Source organism: Strix aluco, chromosome 5, assembly GCF_031877795.1.
Source record: "Strix aluco isolate bStrAlu1 chromosome 5, bStrAlu1.hap1, whole genome shotgun sequence".
Lineage (NCBI taxonomy): Eukaryota > Metazoa > Chordata > Aves > Strigiformes > Strigidae > Strix > Strix aluco.
Window position 1 is genome coordinate 47,445,873 of NC_133935.1, and position 24,711 is coordinate 47,470,583.

The following is a 24,711-nucleotide window of genomic DNA, read 5'->3' on the forward strand; positions in this document are numbered from 1 at the left end:
TGAATAATCCAATTTTATTGTACCTGAATTCTTAAATTAATTATTTCACTTGCAACTTCCATCCTGTAATCATTTCTTATACAAAAGAAAGTACCAAATGGAATTTTCTTTAATACGAAAAACAAGTAAGTCTTACATATGAATCCACAAAAATATGACTACTACATATAACACAGTACTGTTATACAGCCACACAGGACAGAATACATCTGATTCAATGCAGCTATCTGTAGCATCTGTGTCTACAACTATTTTAGTTGTTTAGACTTCCTTTACAGTCAATGTACAGCACCAGTCACTTCTGGGTGCACTTTATCTCATCTTAAAGTAGACCTCCAAACAGATTGGGAGAATTGTACCCTAAAAGCACCCATCTCTTGTAATTCACTCCAAAAGTAGCCTTGAGTGACTAGCTCATATATACATATCTGCATTGCAGACATCTAAAGTGAGATGAGATGAATTCAACTGCATTGTCCAAAAAGGCCATACGGAGACTGATTTCCCACTCTGTCACGAAAGTTCTGTACTAATAAGTAGTTCCCAAGAATTTCTGAATTGTGGAAATATAAAACTGGGGTGACACCATCCTTTTCTATATATACAGTCAAATAACATATCTCAGTTTATTCTACACTGTCATACTTTCATATAAGAAAACCAGCAATGGTAGGTACTAAAGAGAGGGCCCTGAGGAGAGAGGGCAGACTGTTTGCTAGCTGGAGGTGGATGTTCTGTACTGAGCAGACAGCAAAGAAAGGCACTTAAAATAATGAACTGCTGAAGCAGTTGCAGTGAAGGGAACAATGTAAAAATCAGTAAACCAGCACACAGGATTATGCAGAAACTAGGAGGCAAGGGCAAGGGGCCATGTGTGAAGAGATACAAATGAGCTGGAAATTCATTCAGCATTATTCTTTTAAGGACCAAAAATTATTTCAGTATTCCAAAAAGTGGTCACCAGAGAAAAATGCCACCAACACAAAACAGAAACCATGAACTGCAGCTGACTCTTGTGAGGGTGAAATAATCTATTGTTTTGTAAATGAGTTGGAGTGGAGGAATGAAGAGAGCATAAAAGGCTGACCCAGAAAAAGCATCGCTCTTCCATCCTCTTTGCCACCAAAACTTGTCATTTTTTTCCTAGAACATCAATCTCTTTTTTCTTTTGGTTCTGCTTTTGTGTGTTTCATTTGTTTTTGTTTTAATGGTAGCATTGAGATTCATCTGACTGAATGCAGATGCCTAACATTCTAGCTATCTGATGCTTAGTTGCACACAGCTGAGCCAGCTGTCTAGACTGCCTTTAAAGGCAATGGAGAGAGAAGCAAGCACTTCAGCTTATCCTGATTCATCTTATCCAAAGACACACTTCTAAAATAGGACAGATTAATTTCACCCTAGAAGTGCCTGTTTTATCTTCACTAATGACACAGGGAGGTTAGAGGACTAGTCAATTGCAGGAGTCTACACAGTGAACGTCCCAAGTGAGATGACAAGAATCCCTCTGAAGATATTTTCTCCTGCAACTTACAGAGAAATGTGAAAGCATAAACAGTGCAAAAACACCTCCCTGAGTTTGCAAAGTCTGAGACAGCATCTTGAAGGCTCACCTATCCATTTATCTCACATAACACCGAATACCGGTAATAATAATTACACAGACCTCAATATAACTGTTCTTCACTGAATGTCCACCCTACCATCCTTGTTTAGGAAGGAAAGTCATTTATTTTCATTTAGTTCAGAATGATCTCTTTTTTGACATAAAAACTAAAATCAGGAAGTATCCTTCTATGAAAAACACCACTGTGGTATCCAAGGTGTAAGTGGGTGCTGAGGAGAGGAGTACTGGACTATCAACAAAAATTACATAACTGAATTTCTAAACATAAAATTTAGTATGTCAATTTTCTATAAAACCTCCACCCATCCATTCTGCTTTTTCTTCTCTCATTTAAAAAAAAAAAAAACAAAAACAAAACAAACATTGAATACAGGTGATCTATTAACATTCTATTGTACAGTAGTCAGTTCAAAATCAGTCTTGATTAATATGTAATAGCACCACTTGTTTTTCAAATACAATGGGATACAGATAGGAGGCCTACAGTTATTTTTCTGTATGCTGGCATCCCTACAATTCAAGATTAGGGTTACTTTCTCTCTACCTAAGGGAAATGTGAGTTACTCTACCCTCTACCTCAATTATACTAGATTTTATCCATATTATTGTTACAGATATTATTATCAGTAAAAACTTCTTATAATCACCTTCATCTTCACTTATTAAAACAATGCTCAAACCACATACAGGCACTCACAAAGGTACCATTCTTTCGTAAAGAGCTCCTGATTTAAGATGAGAATCAATTCACAAAGTTTGATGGCTACTAATATATACCTAATATATACTAGTAGTCTTTTTTTTAATGAATCGGTGACATTACACACACATTAAATATTCCCTCCTTAAACTATTTACCCTGAGCTATAGGGGAGGTGCCTTGTCAAAGACTTTTTTTAAATCCAGTGTCTACTTACTTCCCCGAAGAACTCCAGCTGGTTAGAGAGACAGAATTTGTCTTTGCAGCAGTTATGTCCAGGCAAGACCAACATATTTATCCATGTGCCCAGTTATCTTACCCTTTATACCCTACAGAGTCCCCACTTCATCAGAGAAGGAAGTCAAACTCACCAGCCTATAGCTCCCAGGACTTCCCCTGGAGCCCCTTCTTTACATTACCCCAGCAATTCTCTGGCACAGTGGCCATTTGTAAGGATGGTCTATGTCCCACTGCCAGAAGTTTTGCAGCTCCACATCTGGTTACGTTCAGAAGGTGCAGGTGGATGCCACCCAGTTCTGAAGACTTTTTAACTAATATAGCTCTTTTAGTTAGTGTTTCCCATATACCTACCTCGAACTGATAGTTCCTGAAGCCTGTTACAAAGAATAAACTAAGCATGGGAATCAACCCATTCTTCAGCAGCAAAGTCCAATACAAATAATTCATTGCACTTCTCTGCTATATCCTTAAAAATCTGAGTCCCCCTTTTACACTTTGGCCATGACACGGCCCCTCACTCAGTAAGCCAGAGCCATACCTTCTGTATACACTCAAGTCAGGCATGAACTACCTTAGCAGAATCACTTAAGATCACACAAAAACTTTCAAATTCTGGCTAATGTATTTTGAATAATGGTTGAAATGTATCTTCATGCAACGTGCTGAAGAAAGATTTTTTAGAACAGCAAATGTAATAAAAGCAGCATACAGGTTGGGGGGTTTTCTTAAAAATGTTGAACATATTTTTACAGTACTCTGTCAAATAGAAGCCTAAGGGTATCCACAATCAAATGGTGTAGTAAATGAGTATAATTTCATTTCAGTTCAAAGTTCCTGAATTCATACATTATTCTTTATTTCTCAAAATCTTAGGTAATTCTGTGATTTTAAGTTCACTTCAAATATTAGAAGAGCATTGTACCCAACACACAAGGAACACACATTTGCACATTATTTTTGTAATGTGAACACTAGCCAACAAGTAATATCCAAGTCACGTTTCCAAAAGCAATCATTATTTGTTGGTACTAAGCAACCACAGCTGGATGCCCCATGAAATTTAGCTTATTGGGAAAAACACAGCATGAATTAAAGTGAAAGAACAATGTACCTCAAACATGTAGCAAAAATGTGACATTTAAAAAAGAACTCTTACATAAAATTAAAAAAAAAAAAAAATCTGTCGAATCCTGGAGAAATTTAACACAAAAAGCATATTTTGACTAAGTCACATCTGCAGGCCTTGCTTGTAGATACAGAACAGTGTATGCATGTGTAAATCAATTATTTAAAAACTTGGTCAACTGAGCTGCTGTGTTACACTACATGTAGTGCACTGAATTAACTGACTTGTTACTTTCAGCATGTTAAAGAGGACCAAGAGATGGGAGAAGTCTGGCTGCAATGTCTGTTGAGTGACTGGTGTGACCTTAAGCAAATCAACAGACATCCCTTAGTTCTCCTGTAAGAACAACTGAAAACTGGGTAAGCACTTTCAAATCCAGGTGTGCATTTAAACTGGGCTTTCCTTAAGCAAACATATTCACCATACACTCTTGCTTTTTTCCCTCTTCCCCAAGAGAAGTCCTACCATTCCTCAGCTCCCACTCAGAACCATCTTTCATGGTATGCAGCCTTACCCTGATAGTTCTAGAGCAAGAGTGTCCTATTCACGCCATCAATTACAACACGGTACTGTGGCAGGCTCCTGAGAGATATCTGTTAAAGTCCTTCTATCAAGCTGTAAGAGCAGAGATAATTGCAAAGCCTTCTCTGGAATTCTTCAGCTGCCTCTATCCAAAATATCTCATCTCTGGGAACTGCAGAAGTACTCACTAAGAAATTCTTTTCAGGGAATTAATTAGACTGTATCATGAGTCACCAGCACTAAATCCCTCTTTCATTTTCAAAAACTGAGCACTGTAATACACCAGCCTGGCTACATTCTGTATTCTCCAGCGGCACCTCCAAATACTACAAGAAAAATGAAGCTTAATGCATGTGAATTTGCTTCCTTATTTGATTAGGATAACAGAACATATTTGTTCAAATGAGTAAACATGTCCCAATGATTTCTTCCCTGTGGCAGAAATGTAGAATGTTCAGATTAACTCTTAGAGGCTTTCCCTTTGGAAAACCCACATGAAAGCCATAAGAAGTAAGGAAGGAGATGAGTATATGCAGACTATGCAGCATACTTGTACAATAGGAGCCTAACCCTGAAGGTCTTAGTCCAGGACATCATTTAGTGACACAGTGAAGTACCTTACACATCTAAGCAACCCCACTTAAATTCCACAGCTTACACACATAAAATTAAGCAAGTAACTATGTGGTCGGCTGAATTTGGGTCTGACTGCTTCCCCTGCATTTGGTAATAAATTGTTAAAAAGTAAGGGACTACATTCATTAAAAGGAGCCCCAAAAAAACCTATCCCTACTTGATTTTAACAGTACAGACTAGAATAAAAAAAATCAGTCAATTATTCTCTTTATTTTTTAATGTAATACAGAATTTCCAACTGACATTTGCTTATCAAGCAGCCACACCCACAAGTTAATGTGCTACTGAAACTCAGCAATAAAACCAGGATAAATTTTAATAAACAAATTAAACTTACACTATTTTTAAAACTTTACTTACAGTGTGGATGAGCCAATATTTTTAAAATCTGCAAATATACCTATAAACCTGTAATGTACTGTACTAAATAATCAAAGATGCATAAAGGTATCTTATGTTGTTTTTATAGATTGTAAGGCCATTTATCTGATGCCAAAACATCACTGAAAAAGCAACATTATATTCAAGGAGAGCTTTTCACTGGGAAATCATAATCATTTTCTATTCTGACAAACACAGCTGTTCTAGGGCTGGATAATACCAAAATGGTCAGATGGTAAGATGAGCTTTGGTGAAATGTTTGTCTTAGACATAAATTCTATTGCAAATTTTAGGAACATGACACAAAGAACAAAATTCAGGGGTAAATGACCATAACTAATCATGTTCTTCAGGTGGATACTGTCACATCATTTTCCTTGAATAATAAAATGTATCAGTTGCCTAGACAAAATGCTATCGGGACTCCATTTACAACAGGAGTTTTATTTAGCCTTACCATGAAAATATCTCTTACACGTTCTGACACCACTGACAAGGACAAAAGCACGTTATACTTTTTCATTAGCTGCTTATATGAAGAAATTTTCAAGGATGGACAAACACAAGAGGTTGATGACATTATTTACACAGGCCATCATCAAAATTCAAGTAAGTAGCAAATAAACTGGTACATCTTAAAATCCATTGTATTAAGAATCTCTTGTAATAAAAAAAAAACCTGGCTCCACAAATCCATGTTCTCCATTAGGAGTAACGGACAAAGATTTTTGCTTTTATGATGAATACTCACACCAGTGTTTACATGGTCACAGTTACTTCACTTCAAAGAGGAAATGCATCAACATTTTACCAACCAGCTCCACAGACAATCCAAAAGCAAATTAAGTAAAATAAAACTTGGAATTTGTGATGATTCTCCATTGATGACTACCTTGGGGATCAGTATGATCTGATAGCTATCTATTAATCCAGCCAATGTGTTCTGTAGTGATATGGTATAGCACTGGGTTTTTTTCACTAGAGTACTATGCCATAATGAAACAGATTTTAAAAGTCTACGTCTCGACACAATTTATCTTTACAGACCACACATTTAATCTCATCAAAGATTGAAATCGGGTCTGTCTCACCAGGTTTGTTTCCCTGAAGCATGATAATTAATATTCCTCATTTTTTTGTTCACTAAATACCACATAAGAATCTCAATCCATTTGCCTAAGACTGATTTGCAACTAACTACAGTTAAACATGTCATTCTACTTTCTCTCTCATAATACCTCTTTTAAGCTTCAGAAATTATCCAGTAGTTAAACATACCTTTAAAAAAATCCAACAACAAAACAGTGTGGCAGAGGTTGTTCCAGAGAGTTTCTTCCTGAATAGAGGTCCTGCAGGCCTGCAGGATCATATTTTGATCAAAATATTGATTATATTTTTATGTCAAGTTTTTTTCCTTTTACTCTATTTCATTATCTCCAGTTTATTTTCTATTTCTAATTCTTACAATTTGTTCCAAGTTACTTTAACACTTATAATTGTTGCTTTTGTTTTACTGATCTGAACTAGGATGTGTGTCAGCAAAAGTCATCCCTTACTTTTACTTGGGCATTGTTGGGTTTTGGACTCTGTCAGGGAGAAAACAGAAGTTATCTGTAAAGGCTTACAAAGGTACTTTCTGCTTTGCCCTTTGCTGAAAACGACTGTTACAAAGTAGAGCCAGAGAGGCAGAAAAGGCAAGGGCATTTCAGGAACTCTGGTGCATAGGCTGATACCTCTGCGTACATCCACCTTTATCAACACTTTATTTTAAGCCATGGAAACATCTGAGACACAGATGCACTATTCTTTCCTTCTACTCCCTGTCGGGGAAAGAAGTATGAGAAATGATGGCAAGGCACAGTGTCTTGAGTCACCATTGCCACTTCTGCTTTGATCGCCTCCTCCAGCCCTTGGGAGCTGCCCTTTGCCATTGCCTCACAACAGAGAACAGGCAGGAGACAGTCTTGTACCACAACAGGTTGCATCTTCCCATGACTGAGCAATCTAGTCTAACGAGCTCTTCTTTAAAAAAAAATGCTTTTATTAGCATTTGTGCTCCATTTCTATTATTCCAATCAAACCCATATACAGTTCTCCACAGTGTGGGGAATGTAATGCTCCTGAAGCACTGTCTGTAGCTGTTTGTATACCACACACAGTGGTTTCTGTTTCTTCTTCAGAAAATACTATCTTAGCATACACTAAACAGTGTAAAAGGTTTTGAGTCAGGAAGGTGCTCAGGTGCCTTAAGAGAGGTATTTTAAGTATCCTGAAGTACCTGCCTAGTTTGAGGCACTAGCACGCACTGGATGGAGTGGGACAGCCTGCATACTTTAAGTTGGGCATTCTTGGGGCTGCTCTGACCTTGAACCTAAAGGTTTCACCGACTCTGAGTTTTGATGGCTTTCATATTGGAAGTAGTAATGACCTACAACCATTTTTATCTAAACAAAAGGAAATTATTTTCATTACAAGATACTTCCTCTGTTACACAATGCATTACAAACAAACGGATCCTGAAAGCACCTTCTGCAATATGGGCACTGACCTGCTGCACTCACAAGTCATGGAACAGAAACCAGCATCACGCAAAGGCACACCCAAGACTTAATGGCATTCACAGATGACATCACAGCTAAATTAGTCAGGGAGAACAAAAAGCTCTCTCTTTACACTGCAGTAAAGGAGTGGGTTGTAACGCCACCTGTATTGTATTATAAGATTTTTAACTAGCTGAATACCATCTTACGTTATTGATTTAGTTAAGTGAATAATTAAAAATAAAACCTATTTTACTATTTTTAAGTATTTATCTAGTATTTCTTTCACTGTTAATGAGCTGGTCTCACTTGTCAGTGGTCACTTCATAAATGCACACTGTCACAACTTCACTGTAGTCGCGAACTGAGTGGATTTCACTCTGATACTAATGCCGGTTTTACTGGGCAGAATACATGTTTGGGGGTTTTTTTTGTTTTATTTTGTTATTACAGTGCCAATATCCTTCTCAGTGCCCAAAGAACAGAAGTAAAAGGCACAAAGTTTTTAGAGAGCCTTTCCAGTGACTGCAGTTAGCCCTCCTGTTCTTCCACATTCTTACCGAAGATGTTATGCTGTAAATTTTCACAGAGAATTACACTCAAAAGGGAGAGCAAGCCACTGCTTTATTTTTAAATTCTCCTTTGCCAGAACTGTTATTACAACATAGAAGGAAGCTGAGCATTTTTCCTTGTGCAAATTTTTAGTTGAAAAGACTTCCTAATGCAGAACATTGCCTTTGAGGGGAGGCAGGGAGCATGGTCTCCTTTTACTACTGTTAGAATATATCTTCCTTCCATCACTCAACACAAAGCAGGAAAAGGCATTTTTAAAGAAGAGGCATAGAGTTAAGACGGAAAAGGAAATTATACATACAAAGGTTTATGAAATAATAAATTGTTTGCATTACAAATCCAGGGCCAGTAACTGATATCACTGCTGAGGTTAATTTTGTTTACAGGGAGAGGAAAAAAGGAATATTCTTCCCTATTCCAGTCATCCTCTTCTTTGTTTTGATTATTGTTTGTCACTTGCCAAGACATATTCTACTGGGGGTACTTTTATAGTTACACTCCATCATACTGGTCTTGCCTGCTCTGATTGCTGCCAGAATCGTCAACCACCACACTTCAAAGCATGTAGCAGGCTTACGGAAATTACTTCAGATATTATCTGGCTCTCTACAGTGTCCTTGGTGCCCTTTCATCCCTTCTCTTATCTGGCTGTGACTGCTCATCTAGGGCTATGACTCCTTTAGTTCTGTCTGGGATCTCTCTCTCTCATGCTGTTCTGGGTCTCACTGCTCCCTCTGAGATGCAGCTGTCTTGTTTCTCTGTTCTATTACAGCCGGTTGTTCCTTGCTGATTGTTGCTCCTCATGTTATTCTTGCTGCACTCTCTCCTCCTCTCTTGATGCAGCTCTCCAGGGCTATGATTCCTGCTGTCAGTTATTTCTGGTGTGGAAAGGCTGTCACGCTTTTTGCTTTGATTTAACAATTCTCAGATCCACTATTGTGTTCAACAGGCTATATTTCCTACTGCACTTGGGATATAACCACTTTTCCCATCATCGTGGGAGGACACTATCTCACTTCCAGCTGCACTAGAAAGACATATCTACTCTCTGATGTAACTTGAGAGCCTTGAATCATCTACCAGTACTGTTTATTAATGAACTATCACGACTTCTCATTCTTCTCTACATATTTGTGGCCTTAGTGGAGGATGACACACTCCTATGTGAAGAATGACTAGTAGGATGCTTTTGAAAGAGGCAAACATTACCCTCAACAGCTTAGTGGAAAAACATTGTGTGCTGCAGGGCTGTAGTGTCTGTTTCACTCTGCTTGTGTGATTACCTGAATACCATTCTTCAGGGGTTTATGTCATGAGATTTCTTAACGTGCAATCACCGAGGACAAGAAAAGTGGAAATGAAAAATATATTCCGCTCTGAGGCATTTAAATAGCACAGTTTTAGTGGTCATCTCTGAAGTGTATAGAAAGAGGCATATCTTTAAAATGACAGTTGAGTGTCTAGCAGAGATGGGCACTTTAATGGCATCTAATTGATTTATGCCATATTGATGACAGTAAAGACAACGAAATGACAATGACATTCTATGACTGTCATTTCACTGAACAAAAATTAGATGGGAGAAAGTTTCATCATTTCAGTATTGTGTAGAAAATTGTGAAGAAAGAGATCACATGGACAATCCAAGGTTCCAGGGAGCACAAGGTGGATATTTAAAAAAAAAAAAAAATTACAAGAGAATGAAAAAAATCCATACCAAAATGTAGGGAAAAGATACTGCACATAGTGCTGGACTATTTAAAAATTAATATTTTATTTAAGACAGTAGAAAAGTCCTCATTGATGGTCCTGATCCAAAGGTTACTAGAGGCAACAGAAAAAATTGACAAGAACTTAATACTTGATAGGAATTTAAGAAAATCAGTCAACAAACAACCAAAAAGTCATCACAGAAACACCAGCAACAATAACCCTTCAGCAGGGCTCATTGTGTAAGGAGAGCTTTGAGGCACTCAAAAATATTTGAGCACACACCTGACCAGGTAAAAGCCTTCAGTGTAATTTTATAGTTTGGACTTTATTGACATACCATTCATCACAGTATTTATATTGGCAGACACTAGAGAGCTAGAAGGAGAGGCAAATATTCTAGCTATCTAACAAATGAGCTTGCCTCCCTAGTAGATTTTAAGTGCAAGCTAGGCATGCATGCATACAAGGTTACATAGGAATGAAACAATGTAGAATCTAGAAAATGTTATATTTGTTCTAGTTTATCCTCAGAGGGAAACAGTGTCAGGTTCTTGGAGGAACATACAGAAACAGTGAAAAGAGCAGATAGGAAATCAGTCAGGAAAGTTTCTTCCTATTGGATTGCTTATATCTAAAACAAAAGGATGAATGGTAACAGAGATCAGCTGACAAACAACATCAGACAGGAAAACAAAGACTTCATGGGTGAAAGAGTGGGTCTTTTAACCTCCTCACCTGTGAAAGCGTGTAAGTAAATTCTTCCATTGCCATTCCTCAGGGTGGTTTGCTAGATCTGGTAACTGGGTTCAAATTTACAGGATCAGACCCTGCTATGAACACAGTCAGTGTCACCTAGGGTTTGGGAGAGTTGGCCATCAGAGAAGGTGAGTGGAGACGCTGCCGTATCCACTGGGCATGGCCACTGTTACACTGAAAGAGGAACCTTTAAATGGACAGATACAAAATAGAGATTGTACTCTAATCTGCACAGAAAACAGAGTGATTCTGTTAGCCTGCATAAAATAGCCAACAGTATACAGATGTGTCCTACTGTCCTATTTGTCATTTCAATGTAAATGAAGATTACTTAATGCTTGCAGAGTGTTTACAAGATGAAAAGATAACTGTCAAGTATTACTGTTTACTGTGTGATATTACTATTATCATATTAATTAGAAAAAATAATTAGCTTGAAATATTAAGATACTGATGTGAGATAAGTCTCTGAATCTACCGAGGTTCAACTATCACCAGCAAAATATATAATTGAAACACTTAAACAATGAGAATACTTCTGTATGTTAAAAGCTGCTGGCTTTTATAGCTTAATTGACCAAGAGTAATGTTTTCAAAGCCAGCTAAGGCATTGTTGAAAATGTTACTTGGGCTCTTGAGCAACTCCAGCATTTTAAAGTATTTTCTGAAGTATCTTGTGTTTGCATATTACATCCTATACCTATTACATGGACATAAACACACACACTCTCATTTCACTCTTAAAGGCATAAGATCCTTTCATGGAAGAAGATCAGGTTGAAGTTACTGCTGACTGGGAATAACTGATGATTATAAAAGAGGATACACCTCTTTTTTAGCCCAGGATGAGCACTGGATAAACTGAAGGCTCGGTAGGCAAATCAGTGCTGTGCTGCTGCTGTCTTGTTATAGTCTGATGTTAGGCAGCTAATGATGCAGAAGAAAAGATTATCAAATGCAAAGGTGATAGTCAAAAGACTCTTGTAACTGAATCGTCAGCAGAGAGGTCCAGTACAACCTTCATAGAGGAAGGCTGCAGTCAGCAGCCCCTGTGTCACACATCAAGCATGTTTGGTCACGATATTAAGGCACAGTATTACATATCATCCCATGTAGCAGAGGATAATCATGTGGTATGATGGAAACCACCAGCTTCTGGCCCATATGCTAACAGCAAGCCCAGTCATACGATAGAGAAGGTGGAAGTGTGCAGCCCTCTCGCTCCTGCACAGAAACTGTTCAGTCCCAAAGCTGGCAAAAGTCTTTCTATTCACTGAAATGCAATTTAAAATTGCCTGGATTTAACACATATTCCTTCGCCACCCCAGAAGGCAGTTCCTCCACTCTCACTGTTCAGCAATGACTTCAGAGTTTTCACTAGATGATAGAAAAATCCTCACGCATAGAAAAAAGCAGAAAAAACTTTACATTTAACTTTAACACTTGTGAAGTTTTCTAGAGAGTTTCAGCAGGACAAAGACTACATATTCTTCTGCTTTTTAAAACATCTAACACAATTCAGACACTGCCACAAAATAAATAGTAACAAATAACCCAAACTTTCTTGCTGAATTCTGACAACCTCCCAAGTTTATTTATAACATTTAATAACACTGGATGTGTTGAATGTAATTGGCTAAAATCACTGTAGTATATTCCAAATATACTCCACACAAATTAAAGTTTCCCAACCAGCAGCTACTGTAATGTACACATTTTTACAATGGTATTTGTTTTACAGACAGAACATGATCTTCTAATAGCTACTGACAGATCTATATATAGAGATAGATAAGTTTAATTAGTCTCACCTTTTTATAGGCAATCCAGTCAAACACCCTGTCAATGTCTGTGGCTTGCTGCACCTCCTGGGATACTGGATGTGAACTCGCCAAACCATCCAGCAACATCACTTCATGTAGGACATCTGTCAGAAATCTCTGCTTTTCCTGAAATACAGCACATGCAGTAGTATCTCAGACAAATAAACATTTACAACAATACAGAAACGATGCACAGTTATCAGAGGCAGTTGACTAAAATCAGACCTTCTAGTTTGAATGTAAGCCACCCTGACCTCCTACAATCTTGAACAGGTATAAGGAATAGACTGTGACTTAAGATCTTTCGCTGCAATGAAACCTGACTGAAATTAAATTGAAGACTATTACATGAATCAAAATGTATCTGTAGATGCAGACTGCAATTCTGATTATGACTATTCATTCACAGTTACGAGGGGTGGGGACAGAGGCAAAATGGTGTAGTCTTCAACCGCAAAAATATATGGATACTACAAGCCACTGAGCTCATTGCATATGCAGGTACAAAAATTTTTGACAGAGATAGGTAAATACTATTATTAATGATTTATTTAGTGAAGTTTAAGTCACTTGGCTCTTAGTGCCAAGTTCATACAGCAGAATGGCGTGGGACAGGACAACGAACAGAGCCCACAGCAGTGCCACAGAAGACGCCTGCATTGTCTTTTGTAATTCTGGTATAGAAATTCTTTCTCCTCAAGAACTTGCATGCTCTACAAACATTTTAACTTCCATCTGAAGGAAACCATTATTATCTCTAAGTGGGACAATAGCTGCATGTAGAAGTAAATGACATAGTCAAAGTCACGGCTACATCAGAAGCAGGTGCAAACCCAAACATCCAACATACTAATTTGTTTCTATACCTTCTATAAATATGGATTGTAGAGGTATGTCAAAACTGTTGCATATTTACTCTGGCAGCAATATTAATTAAATGTTCATGTATACTCTATGAACTGTGCTGCACTCACTTTTACAGTGCAACTAGATGGGACTTCTTCAGCTGAAAAATGACATGCCTTAAAAACTCCTCATATAGCATTCATATAGATGACTCTAATCCAAAAGACTGCATCAGGAAAGAAAAGCTTCATTTACTTGTTTTTTCAAGTCACAAATAAATGCAAAGAATGAATTAAAAATTAGGGAAGGTTTAAATAAACTTTTTTCACCCTGAAATGACATATTTCAAACTTTATCTAAATTACAACAGTTCCTGAATTAATGTCAACTTAGTATCATAATACAAAGAAACTCTAGGGAATGCTGCATTTTTTTCAAAAGCCACCTTGATGTCCACAGATAGAATAAGCATACAATTACATAATAAATTGTATGTTTAATTTCTTGGGTGGCAAGGTTTTTGGTATCAGTGTGTTAATTTAAATTATATTTATAGGACAGACAAAAGCTCTTCCAGTGCTGATCCATCTGGAAATAAACCTTTATGTTAAAATTCATTAGAGCACAAAAAATGTACCTTGAGCTGATTGTATATTCAGGCAATTAAAAACACTGGAGGCAGGAGAGCCAATTACCCGACACACTCTTACTGTTCTCAGCTGGCTGCATGAGGTAAGGTTTGTGAAGGGAAAAGTTCATATTATTGTTCATTTCCAAATTTTCTCAGGCATACGCAGTTAGTAACTGCTCTTTTTTATGGGAAAAAAAGGTGTAGGGAAACAATTATTATGACAGTCCTACTCAGGGGAAAACTGCTGAGGTGTAAAGGATTGTAGATGCTTTGGTTACACCTCACTCACATTCTCTATTGGTCAGTAACAGAGTCCCAATTTCATCAGGTGTATGATATGTAATACATACAGGTATGAACACACAGAGGTATGGACCTGTCTCCAAATTCAAGCTTGGATATCACAACTGACAAACAGTTGTGAGAGTGGATTGTTACTGTTTGGAATTAACTCATTAAAAGGACCCTTATTAACCACAAAACAATACTTAAAATAGAGAACCTGGAATCAACAAAATCAGCATGTAGGAAACATAAAGCTATAAGAAGAAGAATACCAAGACATAAAAGATATAAAAAGAACAGGCTAATTTGGTTTTCTTTTTGTTTCTCTGGTTATCTCCTGAAGGGCTGAGAAGGAGCATTTTAGATTCATGATTGCTCATCCAAGTTACCATAGCTGAGAAGTCTTCCTTGAACTTTATGGCAGACTGTCACACTGAGATACAACTGGAATAGCTAGTATGCCTCCAAACATGTAAACGTGCATTTTAGCGAGAATTAAGAAGGCTTTTGACCTATGAAGCTAAATTTATTGAACTAAAAAAATTTCCAAAACATTCCCACCTTTTCCCTTTAGTATGAAGCCTCTGAGAGCAGATTTCAAAATCAGTCTCAAATATAACTCCAGGGAGACACAGAAAGAGCAAGAGAGTGGAGTTTGATGGTTGACAGGGGGCCTGCAGCTTGAAGAGGCAACAGGAAACACAAATGCAGAAAGAAACTGAAACTGCCTTAATTATGTTGAAGAAACACTACCTCAGCTATTAAAGTCCTATCAGCACATTAAGGGGAAAAGGCCAACACATGTGACCAAACTGCTTATACTGATGGAAGAGAGGCTTTCTATTCCCTAGTTATTTTACCCTATGCAGTACGGTGGAATTGATCTGTTTTAACATGATACCTACAGGACTAAAGAAACACCTAGCACAGAAATTGTAAAGAAAATCAATCTTAGAATGTGTTTAATGAGGCCAGCAAGCTGTCAACATGGTAGAAAACAGGACTGCAGCTATACATGAAACAATGACAAAATGTTGTTCAAGATGACCCTCCTCCAAGGGAGTTCAACTGCAAGCGAGAAGCCAAAGACTGTGATCCGCCTGTAAGGAAAAGAGGGCTTCAGGTGAGTCTTGAGGCTTTGCTTGGAAACTGTCAGTAGCTGCATATAAGTGCAATGCTGTGCAGTGCTAACACAGGGCAAGGGCTCTGCGAGGGAGTTGGTCTGACAGCAGCAGAAGCCTAGTCTGAAATAAGGACAGAGGTGCTTCCACTTAAGTTTGCGCGTTTCTTTAAAGGCAAGCAGGAAACCTCTCTGCTCCTTATCTTCCTACTGCCCATCTGGAGTCCCACTTCATCTCTTCTCCTCAGAGCCGTCCTTGAACCGTGGAGGGTCAAAGTCTGGGATACCAGACCTTGTGTTGAGAAGAGAAGACATGCCAATTATTTCTGGTTGCCTTCCCTCTTACTCTTGAGAATGCTTCCAGGTGCAGGGACTGAAGTGCTATTATCAGATGAACATGCCTTTCAAAGAGTTACATTTTCAGATTATTTTCCAAACATCTGTGGTCACTAGATTCAAGCATTTGTCTCTTCATAGGAATGTCTTCTTTTAATCCTCACCAATAAGGCCTTCTCTGTTTGGTACAAGGTTGTCCTAGAAGATTTGTCCCTCTTTGCTGTGCTCTCCCCTCCTTAGCCAACATTTAATAATTGTGAAAATTCAAATTTTACTGCTTTGGGTAAAAGCAGCACAAATGCTGTGGGTAACAGGGTCAGAAACCTTCCACCTATAGCAATTCTTCCACATTATGGAAATAATCTGGAGGTTTTAAAATATGGATCTGTAGTATAAATCATTCCATAGCAAAAAGATTCAGGAGTAAGAAACTGGCTAATCACAAGAAAGCTTTCTGGTTCTGGTTTACTTTCCCCTTGTTCTAGGGAGGAAGGTTTATGGAAAGGTAGTGGTCACTCTTTGTGTATTAATCTCCAACAGGATGCCCACCATTCAACTAGTCTATCTCTAAATGGAAAGAAAGCAACTGTGAAATAACATTTTTTGGCAGAAAAGACTGTACCTTCAAGAGCCATTAAAATCTATTGTGCATAACAGGATAACAATGATGTAATGGAAAGGGGTTCTGCTGGTGATTTTACAGTATCATAATGTAAGCCAAGTTAGCATGACAATAATGTAATACTTAAAGTTAGTCACATAAAAGTAATTTCTAAAAATTAATATGAAATACCAGGGAAAAGAATTAAAATGAAAAAACTGGAAAACATCCAGCAGTGGAACAAAAGGAATAGCACAATGAAAGCCAAAACTGATAATTAGTACGCAGAAGAGATCAAAGGCCTCAATATTAAAGGCATCGCCTTTGTTCTGGGACAGCCATTCAAACAGTTTATGGACTGAGAAATCTACATGAATAAAGCTTAATATTGGTGTGCAAATCTGCAAATTATTTTCCTGACAAATTTGCTGGAACTATCTTCTCCAAAATATAGAGCTTTACTAGCCATCAGGAATACAAAGGAGATAAGTGATCTCTCATGCCTGACAAAACAAGCACTTCCAAGACACAATACTTCGGTTTACAGGGAAAGTGCACCCCAGGGAAAAAGAAATAGGGGCAAATTTTGAAAGCAATCAAAGAACACCAACATATATGCTACCAGCAGTACAGTTCTAATACAATATATTTCAGGGTGAAGCTTAACAAACTACAGAGGAATATTATCTATGAGAAAACCTAAGGTTCAATAAAATGCCTTAAGGCCAGAAAAGATCCACTGGGGGCCAAAAGCAAGCTCTTTCTGACTACATGCTTAAAAATTCTATGTTGTCATAGCACAGGAGTCTCCTGAGTACTTGCAAATTAAAGCAACATTTCTTTCTATCTTTCCAACAGTAATTTTTGTAAATAGCTTGAGCACCTTACAGATTGCTTTTTTTAAAATTTATATCTCTGCATGTGCTTCAGTGATGTGCATAGTCTGTTGAAGGAGGCCTGCAACACATTCTACATTTATCAGATATGAATATATCACGGTTCTGTGTAACCCTTCATAACCCTTTTTCTGAATTTTCAGTCGAAGTTCTTGCAAAATTTCTGTCCCTGTGCTTGAGAGATGTTCACACTGATTGACAATTTTTGTTGTTATAAAGCAACGTAGATGTTCTAGGAATTCATAGTTAAGGAAGACCAATAGCTTTGAGTATCAGGAAGGAGAACTGGATATGTATTTTCTTTTCAATGAAGTGCCAAACCAGATATTCATGACCACCTGCTTAAGTTGCCAAGCAGACGGGTTTGGAGTTTTTAAGCAATTTCACCAGCTACTTCAGCTGCTGTTTCCTCTCACCACTGTTTTTCAGGTGTAGCTTTGATTTGGTTGTACACCAGATCCATTATGCCAAATGTACACCTACACAATGGGAGGATGCAGTACAAAAGAGGAAGCACTAGAAAAGGAAACAACATATACCCACCACCAGCACTTCAAAAAAAAGGTCAGTTTCACTCTCCAAGATCACATTTTGTTGCTTTGTATGTAGTTGCCTTCACAGAAATAGAGTCATTAAGCAAACAGATGAACACAGATCCACTATCTCCTCATGCATTTATCTCCAGAGCATTTTAAAACATTAGGTAACAAAGTATAAAGTTTATCCTCTAATTCAAACTCCACAGGGGGAATCTGTAGAGGAAATTCACTTCAATTCAAGAAACAGTAAATAATATTTAAATGAAAAGTGGCTTTGAGATGTGGTTGGTATACTGAGTCAACTTCCAGCAACAACTGCCATCAATAAGAGTACTTTTCAGGTGCTCTAACATTTGCTGGATGGATTTTGCATACCCAGACTCTGTTTCAACCTGAAAGTGGTAAGAGTGAGCTAAATCCTGAAGGAACCAAAGATGTTTTGTAGGCACACCAAAAACTGCCCACCAGCTTGTGCTCCAAGTAACTGCACTCTGTCACAATTCCAAAATAAAAAGTGGCAGCACATTCAGGACAACTGAATATTTGAGAAGCAGAGTCTTTCAGTAAGGATGTCCTCAAATATACAGCTACAGATTTGCCACTGAACTTCCCATATCAACTATACTTCCTGATGAAGTGCATATTCTTGTTTCAGTAGAGCTACCCTGCAGCAAGTCCTTGCCTTGAGGCAAAAGTTGCCATAAAGTCTCGTTCTCATTTTTACTGAAGACAAAGTGGTTACTAATTCAAAATTATGTGAAATTCAGACAGTTGACTGAAGTTTCTTTCTGAAACCAAAGCTTCATCTAAACCCTGAACTCAGGAGATTTGAACCCACATGACCCAAAAGCTCTCATCATAATGTCATTTTAACTGATCTCTCAAGATGAGCAGATAATGACATGAAGAAAGAAGAGGCACTGACATTCTCCAAACCTGTACCTAATCTCTCAAATAAATGTTTCATCTAAATGTTTATATTCATTTATGTCTGATCTCTAAATGTTAAGTGTTAACTACTTAAAGTGAAGAATTCCATATATTAATCCACCTTGCCAGAGCACAAAAAAAGAAACTGTGATAAGGAAGACCATGTGGAGATGGAAATTTATTTTCTTAGTTATAAGCTAAGGATTTCTAAACTGGCGTACTTGAAAAGGACTAGTAATTAGCAACCAGAAGATCTTGCAGCTTACCTTTACATATCTCTTTTTTCTTGCCAAAGTCAATTATACATGAGATTCTAGTTAATTTTACATTGAAAGCTTCCCCCATAGTTGAGTTAAAACAGCGAATCATACAAGGACCGACTTCACTGAGCAGCTACTGGGGAAAAAAACACTCCATGTGGTATTAATTAAAGGCTTACTTTATACTGGCATGGGGAGCCTTTAACCAAAAAAGAAGAGATGAAAGTAGCTTTAAAAAACGAGAGGCTGAATCTCTCTCAGTGCTGAGTCAGTGTGATATTTATGTTGGGTTAGAAGGATCAAGTAGGCTACAGCTCAGGTCTGAAATGCCAAAATAGTAATGAAATAAATCAAAAAGGCCCACATCTTAAGTCCACTTCAAAACTTATAATGATTTTCTGGGTTTTCTATGAGTCAAACAATGCCTAAAAAAACTTTACAGATGGAGACAAACACTTTAGGAGGCAATCTGAGTCAAAGCACATTAAAGATATTCATGTGTCTAAATGGTCGTATTTACTTTTATCATTTCAACCAAGTCAGTGAGAAAGATAGACAATTAAGATCATTTATCAAGAATTTCAGCAGCATATTACATGATATTCAAAGTACTTAATGTAATGAAGTTAAATGGTTTTCTATTAACATTTTTAGGCACAGGTAATTTCTTGCAGCATGTATTCTTAAAACAGAAATGTTGATATGCAAACTCATTATTATTTTCAGTTGACTGTAGTAACGGCAGGATTGTTTAGACTATGGAATCTAATAGTCTGAAGGAAGCATGGTTCACCTTAATTAAGACGAAAGATGCCCTTCCATGTAGACATAAAGCTTCAATCCAATCACAATTGTTTAACACTAAGAAAATTTCTGGAAAATATGACCATCCTTAAATATAAAAGTAGTAAGCACACAAGAAAGTGGGAGATCTTATCTCAGAGCTTCAATGGATAGAGAAGGCAGAGGATTCAAAGCTATCATGTACTACACCTTGACTCAGCCAATAGAGTTGTCAGTAAAGCTAACTCTTAAGTAATAAAGAAAAGGCAGACGGCAGCTGGCCTTTGTGGAATGCTTTCTCAGCATCAAGCCAGGTACTGACTGGTAAAGTATTTGACGCTCATCTGATGGATGAAAGGGAAAATTACATGCCAGTAATTCCTGCTGTCATAGTCCTCAAAACCTACCCCAATACCACAGACATTCACGGACAAATACGATGGTTCCTTCTACCAGAAAATAAGGAAGCAAAACAACAGTCAATAAATTCCTGGATCTGTAAACCTCAGTTGAATTCCTTCCTTTACAAAGCCACACATAAAGGACTTCATGAAAATGAAAGAAACAAGCAGAGAGGAAGATGGAATATATAGTTGCAAATGGCCCTCTGAAAGGAGGAAGGTGAGCAGGGTAGATGAGAAAAGACAGGACTGTGAAGTGGAAATTATCTGCATGTAGTTTTCTGATGTAATTTTTTCTTTTCTCTGATCCTAAAACTAGCAGAGGTATCTTCCACAGAGGCAAGATTACCTTGTAACAGTCGTAAGATCTTACAACTCAAGAACTCACATTTAGTTGCTGTTGCTTTTCAATGGAATTGACAGACAACCAAACTGTTACACGGTAAGCCTCTAATACAGAAACTTCATTTCTAAGTAATGAAATAGCAACAAACAGGGAATTTACATGCAGATCACAGAATCATCTAGGTTGGAAAAGACCTTGAAGATCATCTAGTCCAACCATTAACCTCACACTGACCATTCTCAACTACACTGTATCCCTAACCTCTATGTCAGCCCTACTCTTAAACACCTCCAGGGGTGGGGACTCCACCACTACCCTGGGCAGACCATTCCACCGCCTAACAATCCATTCTGGAAAGAAACACTTCCTAATATCTAGTCTAAACCTTCCCTGGTGCAACTTGAGGCCATTACCTCTTGTCCTATTGCTTGTTACATGGTTAAAGAGACTCATCCCCAGCTCTCTGCAACCTCCTTTCAAGTAGTTGTAGAGGGCGATGAGGTCTCCCCTCAGCCTCCTCTTCTCCAGACTAAACAACCCCAGTTCCCTCAGCCGCTCCTCGTACGACATGTGCTCCAGACCCTTCACCAGCTTCGTTGCCCTTCTCTGGACACGCTCGAGTAATTCAATGTCCTTTTTGTAGTGAGGGGCCCAAAACTGAACACAGTCATCGAGGTGCGGCCTCACCAGTGCCGAGTACAGGGGTAAGATCACTTCCCTGTCCCTGCTGGCCACGCTATTTCTGATACAAGCCACGATACCACTGGCCTTCTTGGCCACCTGGGCACACTGCTGGCTCATGTTCAGCCGACTGTCAATCAACACCCCCAGGTCCATCTCTGACTGGCAGCTCTCCAGCCACTCCTCCTCACGCCTGTAGCACTGCTGGGGGTTGTTGTGGCCAAAGTGCAGCACCCGGCATTTGGCCTTATTGAAACTCCTACAGTTGGCCTGAGCCCATCGCTCCAGCCTGTCCAGATCTCTCTGCAGAGCCTCCCTACCCTCGAGCAGATCAACACTCCCACCCAACTTGGTGTCATCTGCAAATTTACTGAGGGTGCACTCGATCCCCTCATCTAGATCATCAATAAACATGTTAAACAGGAGTGGCCCCAAAACCGAGCCCTGGGGGACACCACTCGTGACCGGCCGCCAACTGGATTTAACTCCATTCACCACAACTCTTTGGGCCCGGCCATCCAGCCAGTGTTTTACCCAGCAAAGCGTGTGCCCATCCAAGCCGCGAGCAGCCACTTTTGCCAGGAGAATGCTGTGGGAAATGGTGTCAAAGGCCTTTCTAAAGTCAAGGTAGACAACATCCACAGCCTTTCCCTCATCCAATAAGCAGGTCGCCCTGTCGTAGAAGGAGATTAGGTTTGTCAAGCAGGACCTGCCTTTCATAAACCCATGCTGACTGGGCCTGATCATCTGGTTGTCCCGCATGTGTTGTATGATGGTACTCAGGATGAGCTGCTCCATCAGCTTCCCGGGCACCGAAGTCAAGCTGACAGGCCTGTAACTTCCTGGATCATCCTTCCGACCCTTCTTATAGATGGGCATCACATTGGCCAGTTTCCAATCTGTCGGGACCTCCCTGGTCAGCCAGGACTGCTGGTAAATGATGGAAAGCGGCTTGGCGAGCACCCCAGCCAGCTCCTTCAGCACCCTCGGGTGTATCTCATCTGGTCCCATAGACTTGTGTATGTCTATGTGATACAGTAGGTCACTATCTCCTCTACTACACTGAGCACACATGATCAAGTAAAATTCTCTGATCTCTGGGTGGAGGAGTTTGCAGAGCCAGCTTTCTTTTTAAAACCATCCTGACAACACAGAAACAATTGTTTAAACTTCCAAGACCTTGAAGAATGAGATTTTAAAATAAGAATTTGAGACATTTCAGAATAAGAATTTCAATAAACACTTAATTTGGGGGTTAGGCCATGAAAGAGGCTGAAATGGGAAGAATAGTGAATTCATTTCCATAGCAAATGTCTAATGATTGTATAGTAGGGACATATTTCCTGCAAAATCAAAGGTAGCTTCACCTTCAAGAGGTAAAAAAGCAACATGCAGGGACTTATTTTTTAGCTGAGGGAAGGAAATGAGAATTTCTAGCTTTGCTCTGAAGTAACTTAGAATTTTGAAAAGGATATTAAGACCAGTGGTGGAACCATGAAGGATCTCAGCACAGAAATCTCACATTCCTTTCTTAAAACCAGCAAAACTTCGTCCATTTCCTCAGGAGAGTTCTGATGCATCTTGTATTAACTGCAATGGATAATGGATGCCTCCATCAGAATGACTCTTCATTCTGTTCTTCACCCAAAATTTTAATAGGAGGATCCAGGGCATAAGGATGGCAAGGGTTTAATAAGGAATAGATTTATTTTCTCATTAGGATTATGCAAGCCTGGTGAAGTATGTAAACACCTAGACAAGACAACAAATTCTAGACCTGGTGGAATGCTCAATAAAGTGTTACAGCTCCACGGCAGTTCAGTCAATATTGTTATCTATCCATCTGTCCTGCGGTAAAAGAAGAGCCTATAAAACAATTGAAGAAAATCTGATAAAATCAAGAACCTCAGCAGAGGAAGAAATGCTTAAGCAAGATAAAGAACCTAGAGAAGAAACAAAAGCCAGAAAACAGGTTTCAGACAAAACCCATGGCTCTCTGTTTTGTGCAGAACTCAGTGCTGTTGGTTTAAGTTATAATGGTGTGAACATGCCTAATGGATAGCCCTCCTCGAGAGTCTCAGGTTCAGGCTTAACAAGTCTGTGAATGTCAAATAAGATGGACACTGAAAAATGCTCAGCTCTGCTAAAAGAGAAGCATCTTTAGACAAGTAGTAGCAAAGCTTTAGGGGTTTACGGAACTTTAATGGTGAAAGGTCATGCACCTGTAGCCTACAAGCATCCAACAAGTTAGGTAGAAAGCTGTGGATAGATACATTTGATTCAGATGTATCCATGTTGCCCAAGATGCATTTCCAGACAAAAGGCCTTTTTCTGGAATTGACTACCAGCCTTCTGTTTCTACACTTATCCAAAAGAAAATGTGACAAAAAAGTCTTTAATAAGCTGAAAATAAGATGAATTTGACATTTTAGTCCACAGGCTTCTTAAGGAAACTTTCAAGTGTAACATATCTTGGAACTACAAGAGAAAGAATTTAACTGTCTAACTTTCCCAATTCTTTAGAAAGAAAGAGGATTTTGGCATATTACTCTGTTTTCCTGATGCAAAGAGCTGTGGTATTATACACTACCACATCTTTTATTTTTATTTCATAGGTATGAATTACTGCTGGCAAAACACCACACAAAATGCTGTAATATTGCTCTGTTTAACCATCATTACAGAGAATAAGGTTTGTAGTTCTTTTTTTTTGTATCCGATTCATGAAGCTTGTACTGTATCCTTCACTTTTTTTAAAAAAATAAGTTTGGAACAGTTTTTCTTGTTATAAATGCTCACTTTTTATTTTTTTCAAGTTTACAAATGTCAGTATGATCTAAACAGTAAATGCACTTTATACTGGTAACAAAAATATCCAGCAAGCCAAATTCCACTACCTGTAACTTTGCTGCTTCTTTCGACAATCTCTGTAATAAGGCTGAAACATCATAGTATTGATTCCTACTCTAGTCTGCAAAAGAATGCAGCATGTTTAAATGTTTAACTCATCAAGTGTTTCATTTTGCTACCAATTTTCTAATTACTTAAATATGTCAGTATCGTATTTTTATATCAGAGGCCAATGATATCCAAAGCCTTATGAAAAGTTTATGTTTACCTTCTTTTTAATTTAAGGAAAAACTTGACAGATTAGTATTTTTTCAGGCACAGCAATATTACTGTAGTTAATACTAATTTATGCAGCACGTGTCTGATTTTCCAGTTTAACTGTCATACCTTATTCAACCCATTCGTTTTGCCTGTATTCTGCTAAAATGCCAGGATTTCACGTGATGGGCATGTCATTTGCATAACAGTGAACACTATATTCATTCCACAGAAACTTCAAGCAAATATTCTATATTCCAAATGACTTCTAAAGCAAAGTTATTCTGGATTTGTTAAACTGATTATGCAAA

At 38.3% G+C, this 24,711-nt stretch overlaps 1 protein-coding gene across 1 annotated transcript in view; it reads right to left on the bottom strand.

Moving 5' to 3' along the window:
* TRHDE (thyrotropin releasing hormone degrading enzyme) overlaps window positions 1-24,711 on the bottom strand; it is a 225,056-nt gene that overhangs the window by 106,429 nt on the left and 93,916 nt on the right. The window contains exon 6 of the mRNA XM_074827229.1: window positions 12,626-12,763. Within this exon, the coding sequence (XP_074683330.1) occupies window positions 12,626-12,763 (138 nt within the window). The remainder of the gene's footprint in view (window positions 1-12,625; window positions 12,764-24,711) is intronic.